Source organism: Castor canadensis, chromosome 4, assembly GCF_047511655.1.
Source record: "Castor canadensis chromosome 4, mCasCan1.hap1v2, whole genome shotgun sequence".
Lineage (NCBI taxonomy): Eukaryota > Metazoa > Chordata > Mammalia > Rodentia > Castoridae > Castor > Castor canadensis.
The window spans coordinates 96713449-96735463 of NC_133389.1; the positions used below are offsets into that span (position 1 = coordinate 96713449).

The window sequence follows — 22015 nt, forward strand, 5'->3', positions numbered from 1 at the left end:
ATGTATATAAAGTTAAAACCAGTTTTTACTGACATTATACTGCTAGAACTTACATTGCTATGAGGCTTTTTAAATAGAAATTTTAATTGACACATAATTGTTTCTATTTCCAAGATACACCTGATATTTCAATGAATTATAATGACCAGAACAGGTGAATTGACAAATGTGTTGGAACCAATAAATATTCTCTCTACCAGCTTTTTGAAATACACGTTGATTTTTTTTGTTACCACCCATAGTTCCCTGCTGTGTTGTACAGCTTTCGAGGCTCTTCCTCGTGTCCACCTAAACACGCTGTGCCCACTGGCCATCCTCTCTCCAACTCCTCTTCACTGTTCCTAGCTTCTGGAATTCACTCATGAACTTTTATAATTATTTCTGCATGGAGAAATTATATCCTGGTTTTAGGATTCACATCTTAACTTGCTAAACTTTAATAGCACATTGAAATAGTGTATACTCAGATTTTTCCATGCCACTTTATATTTTGTTTTAATGTACCTTTTTCAGCTTCTTATACATGTTAAACACATATCTGCTATGTTTTAACATTAATCCAATTAGACAAGTACTGGAAGTCATATGAGGAGGAAATGCATATTACATTCTTTAAGTTATGTTGATCTGAGTCAAATATTTGACCTTGAAACATAAAAAATTAGTCTATTGTTTAGAAAATTGTTTAGGCAGTCAGTGATTCAGTCATTTAACTCATTTGTATAATCAATAAAAATTACAAATAGATAATTTCTGAAATTAAAATCACATTTTTTCCAGCCAATATTCCCCAAATTAAACTTTTCATGTGACAACTGAAGACAGTCACATAATTGTGAAAAATATTGTTGGAAAAATAACACTGGGGGAACACAACTCTCTGAGTAGGAATGTGCCACAGAAATACTTATTTATACTTATGCTATCTTACATCTATTTCTTCATTTTTTATATAAATGCTTCATTGTAACAAAGACATGTTTAAGAAAAGAAACACAATTCATTTTTGTATATTTAAATGCATATCAGTTTTGTGGCAGTATTTGCTACAGATGTTGTGGCTTTTCCTATTGTTTGGTTACTCCAAGGGAAGAACCAGAGGGACCAAAGTATCACTGAAACTTATGATTAATAAATGCAAAAACAATTTCACATTAAAGAGAAATTTCAGAGATGATTCAAGAATATATCCTGAAATTTACAGAAAAGTCTTTTTGTGGGTTATTTGAATGATGATAACAACCATTTCTCAAATGAATACAGTACAACACAATATAACATAATAGCTGATTACATTCTACTTTTTCCTTTTTCCTCTTTTCCTTTAATCATCTGTTATAAGGAGGGACATAAGTCAGTTAATCATGTCAAGTGAAACTCAGTGAATGTAAGAAAGCAAAATATATGTAGGAACACAAAATGGAAAAGTCATAATAAAGTATCTTTATAAAAAGCAATAATATAGAAAACAAAATATATGTTGGAACACAAAATAGAAACATCATCATAATAAAGTATCTTTATTAAAAGAAATATTATGGTGTCAGTGACTTTCAGGTCAAAAATTTAAATTGGGTACCAACACCTCATCATAATGGAATCAAGCAATAGCATAATAAAATTTAGGAAGTAGATATAAAAATGCATATAATTCAACCTTTCCTCTTGTTATCATCATTTACATTTTAGGATGGACTTTTTATACAAAAAGAAATGCTGCCCTTAGGTTAGTATACTCATCTGTTTTTTGACTCTGAAACTCCAGACTCTGAATTCAAATGGGCTGATTTCAAATCTCAATTCTGCCCTGCTGGCTCTGTGAATTTGAGCAAGTTAAAAACTTCTCTTTGCCTCATGAGTTCATGAAGAAAACATTCTAGAGCTGTGTCAAGCCCATAATAATTCTCAGTAGATATTTTTATTATTACTGTTAGAAATAAAATATGAGAAAACCTGCAAGAATTATGAGAACACGTTTACAAGATAACTACAGACTGAAGATGAGTCAAAGGGTCTACACCCAAGAAGTCCAAATAGAAATGAAACCAATGTTCTGCTTACCTGTACTCCGACAAGAAAACTTGGTTTTGTGATCACACAAACGTATGGTACCATTGCAACCTTTTTCATCACTACCATCTTCACAATCTTTTTCTCCATCACAGCGCCACAGATCAGGAATGCAATTTCCATCAGGATGACATTGAAATTCCTTCTCATTACAACCACCAGGAGAATGAATCTCTTAAGTTGAAATGAGGTATTGGGAGGAAGAGAGTGAAACAGAACAGAAATTATGATTTTTATTCATGAAGATTTTTTCTACATTTTTCTTTCTTCAGGTATTTTTATGATGCTAGAGAGAGCATATATTTTGCTTCAGTTAATTGCTACGAAACTGTCTAGTGTTTTCAAATACATTTTAAAAACATTAGTAATTACAGAAAATTGTGTTTCTTGAGTCCCTTAGAATTCCTGAAAGTGCCACACAAATTGGAGAAGAGCAAGTAAAATAATATGTAGCTATTTTGCTGTGATTTTAATTAGTGCCTTAAGAATGAAATCTTTGAAGGACTTTTCTCTAAGGTAAATAAACAAAGTCTCATATTACACTCTTAATAAGACTTTGGATGAATTTTTGACATTTCCTTGGATAATTTCTTTCAAATTATTAAGAAATAAATAGCCAAAATAAGTACTTTGTAACAAAATCTTTGAAGAATAACATCCAAAAATTTGAAAAATAAACACCCCTAGGTAATAAATACTATTTTATGATGTAAGATTTAAATTCTAGAATCAAGCAGACAACTTTACACAAAAATTTAATAAGATATTATACATTCAAATTCCATTTACCGTTAATAATTCATATAATTCTCAGATAACACTACTGTCTAAAACCTGGTGACAGACATGTAGGATATATTATACAGATCAGCATAAAGCAAGTATTTATAAATACTGTTGTAAAACAAAGATCTTAACATAGAATTTTGAGACTTCAGTTTTAATCTAACAAATTAATTATATATAGTATGTTGATATGTATAGCAATTAATCAATAATTTATATGTAAGAGCAGTTAATATTAGCGAAAATTTGAAGCAGATTCACATGATATGCTCATTGCTTTCTGTGCCAGCCTGGTAGAGAGCTACAATAATAACACAAGATTAGACTGACTGACTCAAACTTAAGTTCTAACCTAACAGTACTAGTACCACCAATGCAGCTACTTCATCTTTGGACACCTCTATGCGTTCACCTGGAAAATGGAGGGCCTTATAATGTCATTTCAAGGGCTAATTAGATTTTTGTATGTGGTTGATTTAACTACGAAGTATTGTGCTTTCTGTAATATAAATAACTTAGTTCTTGATGAAAGTTTTTCCTTTATTTAAAGACATGCAAGAACTTTACTCTTTTAGGTAACGCATTATTATGAAGGTGCACAAGAAGATGATTCACCACGACCAAGTAGGCTTCATACCAGGGATGCAGGGGTGGTTCAACATACGAAAATCAATAAATGTAATAAACCACATTAACAGAAGCAAAGACAAAAACCACTTGATCATCTCAATAGATGCAGAAAAAGCCTTTGATAAGATCAAACACCATTTCATGATAAAAGCTCTAAGAAAACTAGGAATAGAAGGAAAGTACCTCAACATTATAAAAGCTATATATGACAAACCTACAGCCAGCATTATACTTAATGGAGAAGAACTGAAACCATTCGCTCAAAATCAGGAACCAGACAAGGATGCCCACTATCTCCACTCTTATTCAACATAGTACTGGAATTCCTAGCCAGAGCAATTAGGCAAGAAGAAGGAATAAAAGGAATACAAATAGGTAAAGAAACTGTCAAAATATCCCTATTTGCAGATGACATGATCCTATACCTTAAAGACCCAAAAAACTCTACTCAGAAGCTTCTAGACATCATCAATAGCTATAGCAAGGTAGCAGGATAGAAAATCAATATAGAAAAATCATTAGCATTTCTATACACTAACAATGAGCAAACTGAAAAAGAATGTATGAAAACAATTCCATTTACACTAGCCTCAAAAAAAAATCAAATACCTAGGTGTAAACCTAACAAAAGATGTGAAAGACCTCTACAAGGAAAACTATAAACTTCTGAAGAAAGAGATTGAGAAAGACTATAGAAAGTGGAGAGATCTCCCATGCTCATGGATTGGTAGAATCAACATAGTAAAAAAGTCTATACTCCCAAAAGTAATCTACATGTTTAATGCAATTCCCATCAAAATTCCAATGACATTCATTAAAAAGATTGAAAAATCTATTGTGAAATTTATATGGAAACACAAGAGGCCACGAATAGCCAAGGCAATACTCAGTCAAAAGAACAATGCTGGAGGTATCACGATACCTGACTTCAAACTATATTACAAAGAAATAACAATAAAAACAGCATGGTACTGGCACAAAAACAGACATGAAGAGCAGTGGAACAGAATAGAGGACCCTGATATGAATCACACAACTATAACCAACTTGTCTTTGACAAAGGAGCTAAAAATATGCAGTGGAGAAATAGCAGCCTCTTCAACAAAAACTGCTGGGAACGTCTGCAAAAATCTGAAACTAGATCCATGTATATCACCCTATACCAAGATTAACTCAAAATGGATCAAGGATCTTCATATCAGACCACAAACTCTAAAGATACAGGAAAGAGTAGGAACCACTCTGGAGTTAGTAGGTATAGGTAAGAACTTTCTCAATGAAACCCCAGCAGTACAGCAACTAAGAGATAGCATAGATAAATGGGACCTCATAAAACTAAAAAGCTTCTGTTCATCAAAAGAAATGGTCTCTAAACTGAAGAGAACACCCACAGAGTGGGAGAAAATATTTTCCAGCTACACATCAGACAAAGAACTGATAACCAGAATATATAGGGAACTTAAAAAACTAAATTCTCCCAAAACTAATGAACCAATAAAGAAATGGACAAGTGAACTAAACAGAACTTTCTCAAAAGAAGAAATTCAAATAGCCAAAAAACACATGAAAAAATGCTCACCATCTTTAGCAATAAAGGAAATGCAAATTAAAAGCACACTAAGATTCCACCTCACCCCTGTTAGAATAGCCATCATTAGCAACACCACGAACAACAGGTGTTGGCGAGGAATTGGGGGAAAAAGGAACCCTCTTACACTGTTGGTGGGAATGTAAACTAGTAACAACCACTCTGGAAAAAAATTTGGAGCTACTTAAAAAGCTAAACATTGATCTACCATTTGATCCAGCAATACCACTCTTGGGGATATACCCAAAAGACTGTGACACAGGTTACTCCAGAGGCACCTGCACACCCATGTTTATTGCGGCACTATTCACAATAGCCAAGTTATGGAAACAGCCAAGATGCCCCACCACTGAGTGAGGTTAGTCTGGCCCAAAAGACCAAAAATCGTATGTTCTCCCTCATATGCGGACATTAGATCAAGGGCAAACCCAACAAGGGGATTGGACTTTGAGCACATGATAAAAGCGAGAGCACACAAGGGAGGGGTGAGGGTAGGTAAGACACCTAAAAATTTAGCTAGTATTTGTTGCCCTTAATGCAGAGAAACTAAAGCAGATACCTTAAAAGCAACTGAGGCCAATAGGAAAAGGGGACCAGGAACTACAGAAGAGGTTACATCAAGAAGAATTAACCTAGAAGGTAACACACACACAGGAAATTAATGTGAGTCAACTCCCTGTTTGGCTATCCTTATCTCAACCAGCCAAAGTACTTGTTTCTTCCTATTATTGCTTATATTCTCTCTTCAACAAAATTAGAGATAAGGGCAAAATAGTTTCTACCTTTATAACATCCTCTATCTCATAATTTTTAATCTTCCAAGGTTCCAGTCTATATTTTTTTTCTAGAAAGGATCAGGTTAGTAAATAAGAAAATCATCAAGTAAGAAAGTCTTCAAATAAGTATATAAATCCACAGAATAGTGACAGTTTTGAGAAGAAATGCACATTTACATTTAAACTCATCTGACTTTGGAAATAGTTTATTAACCTTAATAACATTAAACTATATATATAGAAATACATATAGCATATTTCCATTCTTTCTCTTGTCTTTTATTTATTCAGGAATTCTTCTGCCTCAAAAATGTCTATGATAATGGAAATAATTCCATGTTTATCAAATTATGAGAGTAATGGATTGAGTCTTTTAAACATGTTTTGGCTTTTGTTTCAAAAGTCTAGCCCTTTTAGATCATATTACCATTAACTCAATGACATAATGGAAAATTCTCACAAGGAAGAACATGTAAATTTAGAAATCTAGATATATTAACCTGATTCAGAAGATTTGCAAAAGCTAATTCATTTCTTCTAGAGAATGAGTTACTTCAGACTCTCTGCAGAAAGTAAGATATAAGCAGAGGTTGGCTGCTCTCAAAACCTAAATAATTCTATAAACAATGCAGTTTAGAGCCACTAGCAAATAAGTACAATGTGTATTTTTAAACAGGGAGAGCCCAACCTTCTACTTTGGCAAATTATAAGATTAAACAGCAGAAATTTCAAGTATCTGCTCAAATAAACAGGAAATCTACAGTAGATCCAGCATTGGGTCAACCTTATATCTAGAACTCTACTTTATCAGCTCGATGTTATTTGCAGCTCAGAAATAGTTGTGAACAGAAAGCTCAAAGTAGCATTTTTGTTGTCTGATTATTTGGTCCATTAGCATTTTTTGGTATGTATGGTATTTAGTTTATCTACTTATGCTTCATAAGTGAAACCACTCATTTGTTTCTTATTTTACAAACATTTACCACACAAATTTATGAAAAAATGTGACATATCCCTGGAGATTTTCTTTTTGTTCTTCTTAAGTACTCAAGTCTAAACTTTTATAGACAGGGATATCATCTACTAAGCATCACCACATGCAACCAAAGTATGGTAACTAAAAAACTATAATATATTCCAGAGAAAGTAATTCAATTTATCATTATGAACATCTAACCCTAAATGGAATAATGCTTATGTTAATAATGCCCATGAATGTAGACATAGTGAATAAATCCTGGTTTTGGTCATACTGTTCTCCCCAACCTATATTGCCTTCTTGTATATATTTTACCTATTAATGTCCATGATTTTATTTTAGATTCATTTTCTTAAAAACAACAACAACAACAACAATAAAAAATCCTATCAGGACAAAATCTATAGCTCATATCTATAATTGCAACTACTTTGGAGACAGAGGTAGGAGGATCATGGTTTAAAGCCAACCCCCAGGCAAAAGCATGAGAACCTATCTGAAAAATAAACTACAGCAAAAGGGTTGTGGGACATGACTTAAGTGGTAGAGGCCCTTACTTCAGACCCCAATACTGCTGTCCCTCCCCCAAAAAACTATCTTGAATGGGTCACTGATTCTGGGTCTGTAGATTCAGGAACATCACAGTTATGCATGACAGGATTTATAAATGGAATTATTAGTCTTTTTGTACATTGATATATATATTTTCCACCCTGGTGGAGGAAATCCAGAGATCATCCTGACTCTTAAGACAAACTCCAAGAAGAATGCCAAAACCTTACCTATCTCTGAGTGTTTATCTCCCATTCCGGGCACCCTACATGCATATAGCATTCTACTCTGCCCATGCTTCATGTTAATTATGTTGGATTGTATTAAAAAGTAGTGAAAAAAGAACCACTCATCTGTACATTTTGATTTTGATTAAAAATAAGTAAGCAAATAAATAAATGTAAGTGCATAGTAGAGAGCATTCCATTTTTCAGAAACAAAAACTACTAATTTTCTAGTAGCCATACAGATAATTAGTAGCAGAAATAAGATTTAAACCACTGTAATGACTATTAGAGTCTGTCCTCTTTACTGTTATGCCAGGACTAACCTCCTGAAATGTCTTTCTTATGTAGAGACTTAAGAATGAAAATACAACTAACTCATGTAATAATCAAGAAGTCTAGAAATTCATTTATTTTTATATTTAAATTGCTACCTTCACTCTATTTGTTTTCTAATAAGAGTTAACATTTATTTTACTCTTTTCTAAGGACATGGTGAAATTTGTTCTTTTATGGAAAGATCAACAAACTCTAAGTTGCATGAAGCAATCTAGCCTTCTTGGGCTTATTTGTTCAACTGTTGGCCAGCAAGAATAAAAGAAGAAAGATTCAAAGAATCAGAAAATTTTAGTTATGATAGCCACAATCCAGTTAGTAGCAGAGAGACACAAAATTTGTTTCATCACTTTAAAAATTAGAATATTGGACTAAATGAGTTGCTTATTTGCTCAGTCAACAGATACTTACTATAACATATCCAGCATTTTTCCAGGCACTAGAAGAGAGCATAGACCAAGAGAGATGCATTACTGGTCTCAAAGATCATGCATGAGAGGAAAAGGAAGCAGGTAAGCAGAGATCAGGAGGATCATAGCTCAAAGCCAGGCTGGGCAAACAGTTCCTTGAGACCTTATCTCAAAAAAAAACATTCACAAAAGAAAAAGAAAACTGGTGGAGAGGCTCAAGGTGTAGGGTGTGAGTTCAAACCCCAGTACCACAAAAAAAAAAAAGAAAGAAAGAATTTCATTCTAGATCTTGTTACACATCCATTATGAATTAGTGGGTTGGCTGTCCCCATCATGGGAACTGAAAGACCAAGCTGACTGAAGAGTGACTACCTTGAATGTGGAAAGGCAAGAGGGAAAGGAGGGATCAGAATGCTCTCATATCATGGGTGAAAGCAACATACATCACTTCATATCATAATTCATAAGCTAAACCAACTCACATAAATTCTGGTCCTATTTTGGTTCCACCTAACCACACAGGTCCCTGGAAGTACAATCTTACCACACACACAGGAAAGTGACTACCTGGAACTATACTGTGAATGTCACTGATGGTTCCCATAAAAGGGTGGCTTAAGTATAAGGCACATACTGAAAAAGGTGATTCCAGAAAGTAGCATTTGAAAGGAATTCAAAATGATGGGGCAAAGATGGTCATGAAAAAGTTAAGGCAAAAAAACATACTAGGCAGAGGAAACAGCACCTGCAAAGACTACAACATAGGAAATAGCTTTAATTTTTAAAGAAATAAAAAAAGAAGACTGGATATGGTAGCTCGCATTTTGTCATCCCAGCTACTTGGAAGCCAGAGATCAGGAGAATCACTGTACAAGGGTAGCCTTAGCAAACAATTAGCAAGATCATATCTAATCAAACAAACTCAGTGAGGTGGTATACATTTGTAATCCCAGCTATGTAAGAGGCAGAAGTAGGAGGATTGCTGTCTGAGACTGGATCCAGGCAAAACACGGGAGACACTCACTGAAAAATAACGGAAGCAGAGAGAGCTGGAGATAAGGCTCAAGATGTAGAGAACCTACTTACTGTACTGTTACAAAAATAAACAAACAACAACAAAAACAAAGAAATGATGATAAGGATGGGTGAGTGAAATTAGATCTCAGAAGCAGGTAGGAATGGGATCTTATAGAGATTTGTCAACAATTATGGTAATGTTAACTCAATTTATATAAGTTTATTGAAGATTTTGTAACAGAGGAGTGATTGTGATATAATTTATTCTTCATTGCTAAGTTTTTTTTAGCTACTATGAGGAAAAAATGAATATAGTGATCTTGACTAGACCTAGGGAGTCCAGATAAATAGTTTTTGCTGGAGACAAAGTACAAAAATGAAAAGCATAGCTTCTGCTTTTGAAAAGGTCACAGAATGGCAGATACATAGGTAAATAGGTATCTTATGCATTTGAATTCTATGTCATGAGTGCTGTGGCAGAAGAGAGTGTCCTGAGAACATACAGGTATGAAGGGTAACCTGGACGTGCAGTTTCACTTGAGGTATCTGATGACAGAAAACAAGAAGAGAGTTCTGAGTTATTGCTAAGTGTTAGACAGCAGGAAAGCTAAAAAGGATGAAAGCTTTTCTGAGCAAAGCTGGCAGAATATGAAACTGCAATGTGCCAGTGGAGGAGGTGAAAGAGAAAACTAGACAGGTGGGCAAGATCTAAATCTTCAAAATCCATGTGGTATGCTAAATGGTTTGGATTAAACCCTAAAGGCAGATGGGAATGACTTTCAAGCTAGCTTCTGATTTGATCAGCTCTGCAGTCTACATAGATCACTTTGAGAACACTTTTGATAATAAATAGGCAAAGAAACTTCTAAGATTCTTCAACTTTATGCGTGTGTGTGTGTGTGTGTAATACAAGGATGCACACATACACACCTATCTTATCTGACTAGTCAGATAGATCAGTATACACACACACACACACACACACACACACTCATTTATAGTTTTATATACCTTTTCTACTCTCTTCTCATCCCTCTCCCTTATAATAAATTGAAAACATCCAAATCTATTTCTCAATGTTTTCGCTTTAGGTTTGTGTGAGTGTTGATGTTTAGAACTGTTGTCCCCTTTATCCAGAAAACATTTTAAAGAAAGCCATGGAGTTTTATTTCTTCTTAACTTTCTTGCCAAAAGAAATCAGCTTCTGTTAACAGTTGTTGATTTTCCTCTGGATGAGCTCAGCATTCTTCTAAAGGGCCTATGATGTCCGTTCCAACCTGAGTTCCAGGACTCTGTGGTCCCCCAGAGCCCTTGTTTCCTCAGCTTCAGGGCCTGGCACACAATCTATCTTTGTAATATGGGTTGTCCCAGAGGAGTGCTGAAATGATGACTGTGTTTATGGGTATATGCTCATGCTGTTTTACTGTTAGGTTTTCATGTTGCTGATGCTGGTTATATTTTTAACTAATGGAATTTTATTGTGTTTTTGCCCTGGAGCTATTTAAACCAAGCATATAATTTGGGAAATCTAATAAATAAATAAATAGAGAGCCCTGGAGGAACTATGGCAACTGATGGCTGGAATTTATCCCAATATTTAAATGAATTTACTGTGACTAAATATTTGTGGCTGGAAGACTAGCAACTATACAGAAACACAAAGAATGTTTTTTCTCTAACATTTTTTAAAATGGAAATTAGGATTGTAAAAATTATATTTATATTACATATGTGCTTTTTTAGTCAAAATACATTTGGTCTTTAAGAAATATTAAAGCCCTCCTGAGAAGATATCTAATATAGAGCTGCGAATATGATGAATTATTTAAACTATACGACTAATCTACAGTTTTTTTTTATTGTTTTAATGGAGTATATGCCTTAACTTGTCACTCATTTTTTCAGTGCTGTGAAAAGTGAAGGGCGTTATATAGCGTATGCACACAAAGTTTCCTGGTCTTCATATAGTAGCCATATGTCCTATGTTTACAATGATTTATCAAATATTAGTAATTCCTGCATCAATGGCAGCTATTTGCTACCCGTATGTTCTTCAGACACTGTCTCCAATCCTGACTCCACTGAGAAGATTAGCTGGCCCCTTATCAATATATACCATACCATTCATACCATTTACTTACAAAAAGTGGACATAACCTTTTTGTGTTCTTGCATGAGGGGATACTCACCTTCCCCAAAGAGGAATGGGTTCTCCTGCTTTCTAGGAAATGTCAAGAGATCAATGTTTATTGAATCCTTACTCTCAGAACTTAGGCTGATTGGCTGGTGCCTGCTGTGGTACTGGTGGGACACACAGTTTTGTTCCTTACTCATTACATGAGACAAATTTCTAAGGGGATAGCACCCATTTTATGATACTTGATCTCCACTGGAAACTAACAATAAAGACAAACCTGTGTGTCTTCCCTCTTCCATCAACTTGTCTTTATCCTGATGGACCTTAATGACTGCTTACAGATCAACTAGGTTTGCATTGTGCCTCAATTTACTATCATCACCTCCCTTCCCTCCTTTTCAGCCCCCACACACTTCTAGAGCACAGTTTTTATACTTTCCTTTCTATTCCAGGAAACACCTTTTATCCTGTCCATATGTAGCCCCTCCCTGGGTATTATTTCAATCAAATGTTGAATGAGACCATTGAAATCACTTATTAGTGCATGGAATTTAATGATAAAATTTAGTGGGGAAAAAAACCCAAAGTTCATATTTTTAGGTTTGTAGTTTGGATCAGTTAGAAAGGTTGAATGCAAGGGAATGAAAAAGAATTCATGTATGCGTAAGCACAAATAAAGTTATCCTTAGTGTTCACACCTACATGTGCAGACACAAAAGGTATAATGAAGCCAGGCATGGTAGAAGTACCACACACCTGTAATCCCAGCACTCAGAAGATTGAGGCAAGAGGATCATAAGTTCAAGGCCAGTCTAGGCTGTACAACAAGACCCTTTCTATTAAAAAAAGAAAATAGAGAGAAAAAGAAGCAAAAGCTTCAACTCTTGTTATAAATTATTCCCCTAGAAAGTTTAAGGACCGTTCAAGTGAAAAGTCTACAGGAAACACTGGGTTGGTTCATTCAAATTTAAGGCTTTGATATCTGGAACTCCACTATGAGCATTACATTTAGAATCTGAATGGGAATAATGAATTCCTATATTAGTATATTAGCAGAATATACTAATTTGTTAAATTGGCTATGTGAAGTAATTGAGAAATCTAATTTTCCATTCATCATTCAAATTATCTAATCAACTTAGTAAGTATGCTAGATATAAAATACTGAGTTTAACAAATTGCAATGTCTATACTTTTGTATTTAGAATATACTGCTTTGCTTACCAATATGCCTACCTTGCACTAGCCAAATATTTACCAAACATAAGATGATGTTGTTTAACTTGATCTTTAAAAATAATATAAAACAATATTTTATAGAGAGAATATGCATAAGAATATATATACACACATCTCTCTCTGTATATATATGTGTGTGTGTGTCTGATATATGTGTGGAGGAAGGACAGAGAACAATATCTAAAAAAGTCATAATGGTTTATCCCTTCTCACCTTGGCCTTTCCTTAAACCTGTTACACTTTGCCTTTGCCCTATAAATTTGATATTCTATGAAATAAAGAGTATTAAGAATGTTGCTTCTTTAGAATATGTGTCTGCTTGTGTTCTCAATGAAGGGTCAGCTAGCTACAAACTGCAGATCATTTCAGTTCACCACCAATTTGTCACACTCATCTGTTGACATACTGTGGTATTGGTAATACTGCAGTGTTGGTTAGTTACAATCGACTGAACTATTTATGGTTAGACCTTTTACAGAAAAGTCTTCTTGGATTTTTTTTTTTTTATAGAAAAGCTTTGCTAAATTCTGCTCTAAATCTTTGCAATTTCTGCTTGTGACTTGTAGAACATCCTATTCATATGCAGATATCAAAATATATTGTAATGAACCACTCTGATACTGGTAGTCACCAGTAGTCACTATTACATGCTAAGAAGGTGTAGTATTTTAAATCAATGGTTTTAAGCACCAAATTTATTTTTGGAAAGCTTTTGGATGCAGATAATGACAATAAATTCTCCTTGGGAAACGAATGTGTTCACAAATATCAACCTAGGCCTCAAATAAATGCTCTAATAAAAAAATGAATGATCTGGTCATTACAGTGTTGGAGTAGAGAATCTTAGTGAACACTCGGTTAAAACTTCATAGAAATAAGGAAACAAACGCTGCCATTCAAAAGGCTCTGAAGGCTCTGATGAAAGGCTAAAACAAACAGCTACTTCAGGAGTGAGCAACACTCTCTATGCATACTTCTTTAATCTCACAAAAGCATGGATATTACTCAACTATTGAAGGGGAATTAATTATTCTATAAAGTATCCATGAACTTTGCTTCCATTTTGTTTGTTTGTTGTTTTCTTTCTTTCTGAACTTCTAAGTCCCACTCTTTCAGTAATCATTAACTACAATGGGAAAGTGAATAGCCACAATTTCATGACTGTGGGAATTAATTGACTCTTGCCACTATTATGTTTTTATTCTGTTAAAAGATCAGGACAACAGAGTAAAGATCTTTGTTAAAATTAGGCCTTTTGTTACCTACTGATTTTGGTTACTAATTACATCTTCAAATATAGAGATTACTCTATTTGTTGTCAAGGTGTATAATTTTTCTGTTAATACACAAGCTGAATCTGTCTATCAATAAGTGTAGAACAACCCATCATCAATTGTCTGCAGAATAAAGATGAGAGTAATTGGTTTCTTCCGTCCTATTTTCACGAACCATTTTCTAATAGTTCATTTTTATAAATTGCATTTATCTGTTTCCTTTTAATTTTCACAATAAGCACATGGCTGGAAGCATAGATTCCAAAACAGACTTTTGTTATTAATTGATTGAAAATTCTTGCATTTTCTTTGCTCTTCATGTAAAAGCTTTTGTAATATTAAGTTTTAAGTGACCTTTAAAGAGCTATTTTGTACTGGAAAACAAAAAGAGGTTTCCTATGGATAAAATCCATTAATAATCAACATCATTTGATATCTCAGTATTAACAGTTTCTATAAAAAATTTGTGAGAAAATAAAGCCATATTTCATTGAAATAATATTATACAATTAGATAGAACTTAAATTACATGTTATGGGAAACAATCCATACTTTCATAAAAAGTGAAGAGTCAAAAACAGTAGAACAGAGGAGTACATGATTCTGGTAAGTCCACAACATAATTTACTAATTCTTTCAAATTCAGTTCTTTTTTCTCAATGAAATTTAGTTGCTGAGAATTCATAGCAATTTTTGTTCATGTGTTTGTTTTAGAAAAACAAATGAAAGAAAATTCTCGGAGTCTGAAACAGCAGAAATATGTTTCACCACCCAGACAACAACTGCACTAGCAGAATAGCCAGTTTGGAATCTTAGTCTATGGAAACCTTGCAACTTCTAGAATAAGGATTGGATGGTAAATTTTGGTTGATTTTGGTCAATTTCAGCCCTTTACACAATAGTAGCTGTGAATCCTCCAAACCCTACCCTCAAGACAAAAAGTTCTGTTCCTGGAGCACCATAAACACAACTTTTGTGTGATCCAGGGTGAGCATAAAGGACTCTGTCCTCCAAATACTGGGAAAACCCATGCTGTGAGAGCTAATTGGTGTCACTGATCTTAGAGGTTCAAAGAGGTGGTGGCCATTGTCACCACTTCTCCAGCTGAAGTACTAATCCCTTCAGCTAAAGTGACTTCCAGAGGATTTAAAGAGCTGGCTCTCCTTTCATCACACCTTCTCTTTTCTCTTCCCCCAACCCTTTGGGAGCCATATATTAAAGAATAGGACACTCAAACATAGTCACTTATATAGTGAAACATAGAAAGATATCATGCATGTCCAAGGAAAAGTAGGAAGTAGCTTTTTTTTTTTTTTGGTATGGAGATTGAGGCCAGGCCTTAAGGAAAAGTACTGATTAATAAAAGACCTGAGAAGAGCTTAGGTTTACTCCTCAGATTGATTTTAGCGTGGAAGAACAAAAACAAACACCAATAAAACCTGGGTGAGGGTGAGAATCTGATTTCCAGAGTTACCACATATTATAATCAAATTTCCAGTTTTCATCAAAAGATCCCAAGGAATAGAAAGAAACAAGAGAATATGGCCCATTCAGGAAAAAAAAAAAATCAAAAGAAGCTGTCCCTGACAAAGACCTGACTAGATAAGGCTTTAAATCAATAAACTTAATGATACTCAAAAGCTACAGGAGGATGTGGAGAAAGTCAAGAAAATAATATCTGAACAAAATATAAATATCATCCCAGTTATGCTCGAAGTGTAAATAGGACGATTACAGTCCAGGTCAGCTCAGGCAAAAACATGAGACCCTTTCCAAAAAAACAGCGTAAAGGGCTGGGGGCATAACTGAAGTGACAGCAAGCAGTAGGCCCTCTATTCAAAACCCCAGTACCACGCACACACACAAAAGATATTGAAAGGAATAGGAGGTCTCAGCGGGCCCCAACCCCCTTGTTGGAGAAACCAGTACCAAACACCCTGTGTAGATAAGATAAGCAATGCGGCAGGGCTCGGTTAGGGCATATAGAATGTGAGGAATGTGAGCGGGAGGTACGTGCAAGATGTGAGGTACGTGCAAGATGTGAGGTACGCGCAAGATGTGCTCTGCCTGCTTGCCCAATGTTGATAACGAAAATATGCACGCCACCGCGGTCTATATAAGATTTCCCCTAAAGAGGCTCAGGGTCGTGTTTTCCTAACCGGTCCTGCGTGTCCGTGTGGGAGCTCGACCCTGGCTAGCCAGCCCAATAAACTCTGCTTTGTTGATTGCATTCACGCCTGGCTCTCTGTCTCTCGGGGGAATAGGATTCCGGGTCCTAACATTTGGAGGTCCCACCGAGATTTCATTTTCTTGAGAGACAGAACCTGCCTGCGAGAAAGCAGGGGTGATCCCAAGTCCTAGGTGTTGGGAGGGGATCCCAGACCCTCCTTTGGAGGAACTTGAGTGTTCCATTTGGGCCGCGGTGGGGATTCGGCCAATCCCCAGGGAGATTCATTCTGGGAATCTCGCAAAGAGGACCACAGGGTCCTATTGGGAGAGGCTTTCCTCTCATTTGGGCTTGAGCATTTTAGGAACCCTGGCGCCAGGTGAAGAACTAATTGAACTAGTCGACCGACCACCCGTCAAGTGGACGCCTTTCGGCCTGATATCCCAGTTGGACGGTGAGGAGGTTGAATGGGGTGCGCACCAGTGTGAGAGAAGGACCGGTCCGAGCGAGTGCTGGAGAGTGTTTTGTGTGTGTGGAATTATTGTTGTCTTCACCCTTTTTGTTCTCTCTCTCCTGGTGTTTGATTCTCCTTCCACAATGGGACAGGGGCAGACAACCCCAAAGTCTTTGATCCTTTCTCACTTTTCAGAAGTTAAAGAAAGGGCCTTAAATGCGGGTCTGGTCATCAAGAAAGGTAAGTTCGACACCTTTTGTTCTACAGAGTGGCCCACCTTTGGAGTCGGGTGGCCCATTCAAGGTTCCCTCTCCCTAGACATGATCACTAAGATTAAAGCAGTCATTTTTCAGCCAGACAATCGAGGCCATCCAGACCAAGTTCCTTACATTTTGGTTTGGGAGGATCTGGTGAGGAACCCTCCCCCTTGGTTAACAGTTTTTCTGACCCACCCCTCCAGTTCGGCCCCCGGGGCTAAAACCCCAGTCACGCCCGCCTTGGTCATAAAGGAGGAGGAAAAACTTCCTCTTCCCACCTTGACCGGTCCTCAAATTAGGGCATCTCCTTCACCATCTCCGGTCTTACCAGAGAGTTCCCCCCTTTACCCATCCCTCGCAGGGGCAGAGGAAGATCGGCCGCCTCCATATATGACTCCTCCTAGCCAAGCCAGTGCCCCGGAGGAGGAAATTTCCTCATCCTCCTCAACAGGACTGGCAGCAGGAGGAGGAATGGGTCAAAGACTTCACCCCCGAGGGATCCGGGAAAGGGAAGGGGAAGACGGGCCCTCCTCATCAACACAGGGGGAGGAAACTGTCCCCACACTTCCAGTCCGGATGGTAGGCCAAGGGGGACCGGGAGGAGGGCAACAGTTTCAGTACTGGCCCTTCTCCTCCAGTGATCTATATAACTGGAGGATGCAGAACCCGCCCTTTTCTGAAGACCCCAAGTGTCTCATAGATCTCTTGGAGTCCATCATGCATACACACCGTCCCACTTGGGATGACTGTCATCAGCTGCTCAATACTCTTTTTACGACGGAGGAATGAGAGCGCATCCTCAACGAAGTGAGGAAGAACGTCTTGGGGGATAATGGGAGACCCACAACTCTCCAACCGGCCATAGACGAGGCTTTTCCCCTATGCCGCCCTGATTGGGATTTCGGGACCACAGAAGGTAGGGAGCGTCTTCGGATCTACTGCCAGACTCTTATGGCCAGTCTCCGAGCGGCCGCTAGAAGGCCCACCAATTTTGCAAAAGTGAAAGCAGTCGTTCAAAGGGAAAACGAAAGCCCGGCCGGTTTCTTAGAGTGCCTCTATGAGGCATACCATCAGTACACCCCTATTGACCCTGAGGCAGACCTCCACCTGTCTGCTGTGGTACTCTCATTCATTAATCAGGCAGCTCCAGACATTAGGTGAAAACTAAATAAACAGGAAAACTTAGGGGAGATGACTATAAGGGAAATGCTACAGGTAGCAGAAAAGGTCTTTACCGCTAGGGAAACTCCAGAAGAAAGGGAGGAAAGACGGAGAAAGGAAGACAGGGAGGCCCAGGAAAAATTGAGAAAGGAGGACCGGGAGTTCCAGGCTAAGAAAAACCGAAAGCAACAGAGAAAAATGGCCCGTATTTTCCTAGCGGGTGTCCGGGACCAACCCAGGGGAGGGGGCCACGCCAGGACCCCGGATAAGGAACACTGTTTTTACTGTAAGGAAACTGGGCATTGGAAGAGAGAATGTCCTAAGTTAAAGGGAAGAAGAGGGTTTGGAAGGAGACTAGGGGAGAACAGGGAAAGGGAACGAGCAGTAGAGAAGGCCAGAGTCCTCCTAGCCGGAGAAGAGGACTGAAGGAGACGGGGCTCGGACCCCCTCCCCGAGTCCTGGGTAACAATACATGTGGAGGGGAAGCCGATGGGGTTCATGGTGGATACCGGCGCCCAATATTCGGTTTTAAACAAGGCACATGGACCTTTGAACAAGGCACGAACAAGTGTTGTTCAGGGGGCCACCGGTACGCAGTTATGTACATGGACTACCAAAAGAAAGGTGAACTTAGGAAAACACCAGGTCACACACTCCTTCTTGGTCATCCCTGAGAGCCCCGCTCTCCTGCTCGGACGGGACCTACTCACCAAAATAGGGGCCCATATCCATTTTGAACCAGATGGAATAATTGTGACTGATCGAGAAGGGAGCCCGATTCATGTCTTGTCCCTATCATTGGCTGACGAGCATCGTCTGTTTGAGAGTCAACAGGAACCAGGAGGGGACATGACTCATTGGGTAAAAAGATTTCCCACGGCCTGGGCAGAGACTGCGGGAACCGGCCTCGCCAAACATCTCCCACCTGTAGTTATACAATTGAAGGCTTCTGCTCTCCCCATTCGGGTGAAACAGTATCCTATGCCTGAGGAGGCCCAAAGAGGCATAGCCCCTCATATCCACAGGCTAATAAAGGAAGGAGTACTGCGGCCTTGTCATTCTGCCTGGAATACTCCTCTGCTCCCCGTCTGAAAGCCGGAAAGCGGGGACTATAGGCCTGTGCAAGACCTATGAAAGGTAAACGAGCGGACGGAGGACATTCATCCCACCGTTCCGAATCCCTATACCTTGCTCAGCCACCTACCCCCCTCGCAAGTATGGTATACAACCCTTGATTTGAAAGATGCTTTCTTCAGCATTCCATTGTCAGAAATTAGTCAGCCGCTATTTGCTTTTGAATGGCAAGAAGATGGGGGCCAATCCAGACAGCTCACTTGGACCAGACTGCTGCAAGGATTTAAAAACTCTCCCACCCTGTTTAATGAGGCCCTGAGCCAGGACCTGGAACCTTTTCGCTGGAGCCACCCACGAGTCACTCTATTACAGTATGTTGATGACTTACTGTTAGCGGCAGAAACCCGAGAGGAGTGCATCAAAGCTACTGAACACCTGCTAACAGAATTAGGTGAGCTGGGGTATCGGGCAAGTGCCAAGAAAACTCACATCTGTAAAAGGTCAGTGACATATTTGGGTTATCGGATTGCAGACGGGGCAAGATGGCTGACTGATGCCATAAAACAGACTATTCTGGCTATCCCATCCCCGACATCCACTAGGGGGGTGAGAGAATTCCTGGGCTCCACAGGGTTCTGTAGACTCTGGATTCCAGGATTTGCAGAAATAGCCAGACCCCTATATGAGGCCACCAAAGAAGCTCCAGATTGGAGTTGGGGAGAGAGAGAACAACAGGCCTTTGATCAGCTAAAAGACGCTCTTTTGCAGGCCCCTGCCTTAGCCTTGCCAGATCCTACAAGACCATTCACTCTGTTTGTAGATGAGAAAAAGGGGGTAGCCAAAGGAGTCTTGACCCAACAGCTAGGTCCCTGGAAGAGACCAGTGGCATACTTTTCCAAGAAATTAGACGCAGTAGCGGCAGGATGGCCCCCCTGCCTCCGCATCATAGCGGCCATTGCTGTGCTGGTGAGAGAAGCCGATAAACTAACCTTTGGACAGGCCCTCTGGGTAACGGCCCCTCACCCGGTGGAGGGAATCCTTAAACAACCCCCTGGGAAATGGATGACGAATGCCAGGCTCACCCACTACCAGGGGCTCTTGTTGGATTCCCCTCAGATCACATTCACAGATCCCGTAATCCTGAACCCTGCCACCTTGTTGCCTAACCCGGAACTGCAGACACCTGTCCATAACTGCAAAGAATTCCTCTCCGAAGTTACACAGGTACGGGCTGACCTAAAGGATACTCCCCTGTCCGGCTGCAAATTAAACCGGTACATGGATGGAAGCAGTTTTTTCCAAGATGGAGCCCGAAGGGCAGGGGCAGCTGTAGTCGACCAAGAAGGAAATACGGTATGGAGCAGCGCCCTCCCACCCGGAACATCAGCCCAAAAAGCGGAATTAATTGCCTTGGCAGAGACCCTGGAGAGGGCAAAAGGAAAGCGAGTCAATATCTACACTGATAGCCGCTATGCTTTCAGTACCATCCATGTCCACGGGGCCATCTATCGCGAAAGAGGATTCCGCACAGCAGAAGGAAAACATCTAAAGAACCTAGCCGAAGTCCAGCGTCTATTAATGACAGTGGAAAAACCGAAGGCAGTGGGAGTGATGTATGTCCCAGGCCACCAGTCTGCCAAGACGCCGGAAGCTGTCGGTAACAACAGAGCAGATCAAGAAGCAAAGAGAGTAGCAATGGTGAGTCCTCCCATGAAGACAGGGCAACCTTCCACGGTTGCGGCGATAGACGTGCCGGTCCCAGAGCTCCCTCCACTACCCCCCCGACCAGAATACTCCACAGAGGATTTCACTTGGATGAGAGCACACTCCCCCTTTAGAGAAGGGGAAGACGGATGGAAAAGCGACTTGGAAGGCAAGTTAATTCTGCCTGAAAAACTCGGATGATTCCTGTTGGCTAACTTACATAAGTCCACCCATTTGGGGTGGAGAAAATTACTAGACTTGTTGACATCTGCGCAGCTCCGATTTCCGAACCAGACCATAGCAGTCCGCCAAATTGTGGAAGATTGTGCCAGCTGCACAGTCATGAAACCAGGACGAAGGGAGGGGCACCATACAGGTACTCGGGAATGGGGGAGGGCTCCGGGAAGAAGTTGGGAAGTGGATTTTACTGAGGTAAAACCGGGAAAGTTTGGGTACAAATATTTGCTGGTATTCATAGATACCTTTTCAGGCTGGGTGGAGGCTTTTCCTACAAAGGAGACGAGTCAGGTAGTGGCAAAGGCTTTGCTAGAGGAAATCATACCCAGATATGGGGTGCCCGAGGCAATTGGGTCAGATAACGGTCCGGCTTTTGTTAGTAAAGTCCTGCAGGGACTAGCCCAGACTATGGGGGCCAATTGGAAGCTACATTGTGAATATAACCCCCAGAGCTCAGGGCAAGTAGAAAGGATGAATAGGACACTAAAGGAGACTTTAGCCAAATTGGCCCTGGAGACTGGCGGTGATTGGGTGACACTCCTTCCCTTGGCCATCTTCCGAGTCCGGAACTCCCCTTATGTCCATGGGCTAACTTCCTTTGAGATCCTGTATGGGGCTCCACCCCCCATCATTCAGAGGACCTTAAGCCCGGGACTAGGTGATCTGGCCCCAAATTACCTGACCATGTTACAGGCTCTAGCTAAGGTACAACAATGGATTTGGCCCTTAATTCAAGCATACCACGCTGTTGAGAGGGTCCCGGCTCCGGAACATGGCATAGTCCCGGGTGACATGGTATGGGTTAAAAGGCATCAGTCCAAAACCCTAGAGCCTAGATGGAAAGGACCTTATGTTGTACTGTTTACTACCCCTACCGCCCTCAAGGTTGATGGCATCGGACCTTGGATCCATTACTCCCACGTGCGTCGAGCCAATCATCAAA

At 39.2% G+C, this 22015-nt stretch overlaps 1 protein-coding gene across 6 annotated transcripts in view; it reads right to left on the reverse strand.

Annotated features, from left to right (window-relative positions):
• The window catches only part of Lrp1b (LDL receptor related protein 1B), a 1877349-nt gene that overhangs the window by 653077 nt on the left and 1202257 nt on the right, over positions 1-22015 (reverse strand). For all 6 annotated transcript variants that reach the window (XR_012447185.1, XM_074070662.1, XM_074070660.1 and 3 more), the window contains one exon: positions 2062-2244. Coding sequence is in view for 5 of the 6 variants with exons in the window: in XM_074070662.1 (XP_073926763.1) it covers positions 2062-2244 (183 nt within the window). In the remaining variant the exon portion in view is untranslated. The remainder of the gene's footprint in view (positions 1-2061; positions 2245-22015) is intronic.